Raw genomic sequence first — 2,448 nt, forward strand, 5'->3', positions numbered from 1 at the left:
TGCTGGTGCCACATACCAAAGACTGATGGATCAGGCCTTCAAAGGTCAAATAAGTCGAAATCTCGAAGTCTCTATGGATGATTTAGTGATCAAAAGCACCGAAGAAGATCAAATGTTGAGGGACATAGAGGAAACTTTCAAAACTTTGAGAAACATTAATATGAAACTGAATCCAGCAAAGTGTTCCTTTGGAATGGAGGAAAGAAAGTTCCTCGGGGTAATCTTTACAGGCGTGGGTTTCAAGGCCAATCCAGACAAAGTTCAAGCAGTAGACCGCATGCCATCTCTCGCATCCCTCAAAGAAGTTCAAACACTCAACGGCAGATTGGTAGCGTTAAACAGGTTTCTGGCAAATCACGCTGCTAAATCTTACCCGTTCATCTCAACATTGAGAAATTGTCTCAAAAAGGCACAATTCAGATGGACTCCGGAAGCCGAACAAGCATTCCAGGAAGTCAAGAAGTGTTTAATGAATTATCCACGCTAACAGCTCCACACGCGGGTGAACCATTAACACTATATTTGTCGGCGTCTGACATTGCCGTGGGGGCTGTCTTACTGACAGATAGGAAAAATGTTCAAACTCCGATATATTACGTCAGTAGAACATTGTCAGACCCGGAAACAAGATATTCGATGTTGGAAAAGCTGGTCTTTGCATTAGTATACGCAGCTCGTCGGCTCCGCAGATATTTCCAGGGTCACCCTATAAATGTGTTAACCGGATACAAGCTCAAGAACGTGTTGAGTAAGCCTGAATTATCAGGGCGACTGGCAAAATGGGCCATCGAACTGGGCGAACACTCGATAGAGTATAAACCAAGACCGGCAATTAAAGGGCAAGTGTTGGCGGACTTCGTCACAGAAGTCCCACAACACAAAGAACAAGAATGCTTAACCGAAAAACAACCCCAAGAACCTCCAGAACAAGGGCAAGTTTGGTCTTTGTTTACGGACGAAGCTTCAAGCAGCGAGGGATCAGGTGCAGGCTTAAGGCTAGTTAACACGGAAAGGAATGAATTTACGTACGCCATCAAGTTAGACATTAAAAGTACAAACTACGGGGAGGAGTATGAAGCGTTCCTGGCAGGCTTGCGGATAGCGAAAAAGCTTGGGGTGAAACATTTGGAAGCCCGGGTGGATTCAATGCTAATTGCGGGACAGATCAACGGAACATATGAAGCCAAAAATGACAACATGGCATCTTATCTGTCACAAGCGAGGGTCTTGATCCGCCAGTTCTCTTCTTTCAGTGTGGTTCACATTAAGAGGAGTGAGAACAAATCAGCGGATGCTCTTAGCAAGCTAGCTTCAACGAATTTTGAGTATTTTGCCAAAGATATTCGTGTGGAAGTTCTAGATCATCCATCCGTTCCGCAAAACCAAGTCCTGGTAATCCAAACAGGTGTTGAATCTTGGATGACGCCCATTAAAGTTTACTTATCTTTCGGAGCACTTCCAGCAGGAAAGGCTGAGGCTCGGAAGATTAAGCACAAAGCTTTGAATTACCAGATGATTGAAGGCATTTTGTACTGGAGATCATTACTTGGACCGCTGTTGCATTGTGTAGATGCGGAAGACACAAATTACCTAATTCGAGAAATTCACGAAGGCATTTGCGGGCTACACGCGGGACCGAGAATGACAGTTGCGAAGGTCATGAACGCAGGGTACTATTGACCCGACATGCATTTAGATGTTGTGAAAGAAATCAGGAAGTGTGATTCTTGCCAGCGACATGCCCCCAACACCTTGCGTCCAAAAAAACGAGCTGATTCCGGTAACATCTGCCTGGCCGTTCCAAAAATGGGCTATTAATATTATGGGACCTTTCCTAGAAGCCCCGGGACGAGTCAAATTCTTGATAGTGGCCATTGATTACTTCACCAAGTGGGTGGAAGCCAAACCGGTTGCGTCAATAACGTCTTCAAGCGTTAAAAAATTCCTTTGGGAATTCATCATTTGCCGGTTTGGCCTCCCGCAAGAATTGGTAAGTGATAATGGGACCCAATTTGCTGACAGCGGACTACAGGAATGGTTGAAATAACTTCAAGTCATTCAAGTTTTCACATATGTAGCTCATCCGCAAGCAAATGGTCAGGTCGAAAGGATCAATCGAACTATCAAAGAAGGGATCAAGGCAAGGTTAGGTGCTAAACGGACGGGTTGGGTTGACGAATTGCCCCATGTACTTTGGGCCTTCCGCACCCAAAAGAACTCTAGTAACTCGGAGACACCGTTTACTCTAACCTACGGCACCGAAGCCATGATCCCGGCAGAAATCGGAATTCCATCCACGAGGGTTCTGTTAATTGATGATAATGATCACGAACTCAGGATGAACCTCGATTTACTCGAAGAAAGAAGAGAATTAGCGTCGATCCGTGAGCACAATTATAAGCGACAGCTTCAGAAGTATTACAACTCGCGGGTCCAGACGTGCGAATT

The 2,448-nt window shown here is 45.1% G+C and overlaps 1 protein-coding gene across 1 annotated transcript; it reads left to right on the forward strand.

Annotated features, from left to right (window-relative positions):
* Window positions 1-636: 636 nt before the first annotated feature.
* LOC143605847 (uncharacterized) lies at window positions 637-1,680 on the forward strand. Its single transcript, XM_077081820.1, has one exon. It carries the CDS (start codon window positions 637-639, stop codon window positions 1,678-1,680), a length of 1,044 nt encoding a protein of 347 aa, XP_076937935.1.
* The last annotated feature ends 768 nt before the right edge of the window (window positions 1,681-2,448 follow it).

The sequence above is a fragment of the Bidens hawaiensis genome, unplaced genomic scaffold (genome assembly GCF_021521415.1).
Source record: "Bidens hawaiensis isolate Kalapana, Puna unplaced genomic scaffold, B.hawaiensis_p1.1 tig00071675_1, whole genome shotgun sequence".
Taxonomy (NCBI): domain Eukaryota; kingdom Viridiplantae; phylum Streptophyta; class Magnoliopsida; order Asterales; family Asteraceae; genus Bidens; species Bidens hawaiensis.

Coding starts and splice junctions, on each gene's coding strand:
- LOC143605847 (XM_077081820.1), top strand. CDS start 637: ATGTTGGAAAAGCTGGTCTTTGCATTAGTATACGCAGCTCGTCGGCTC.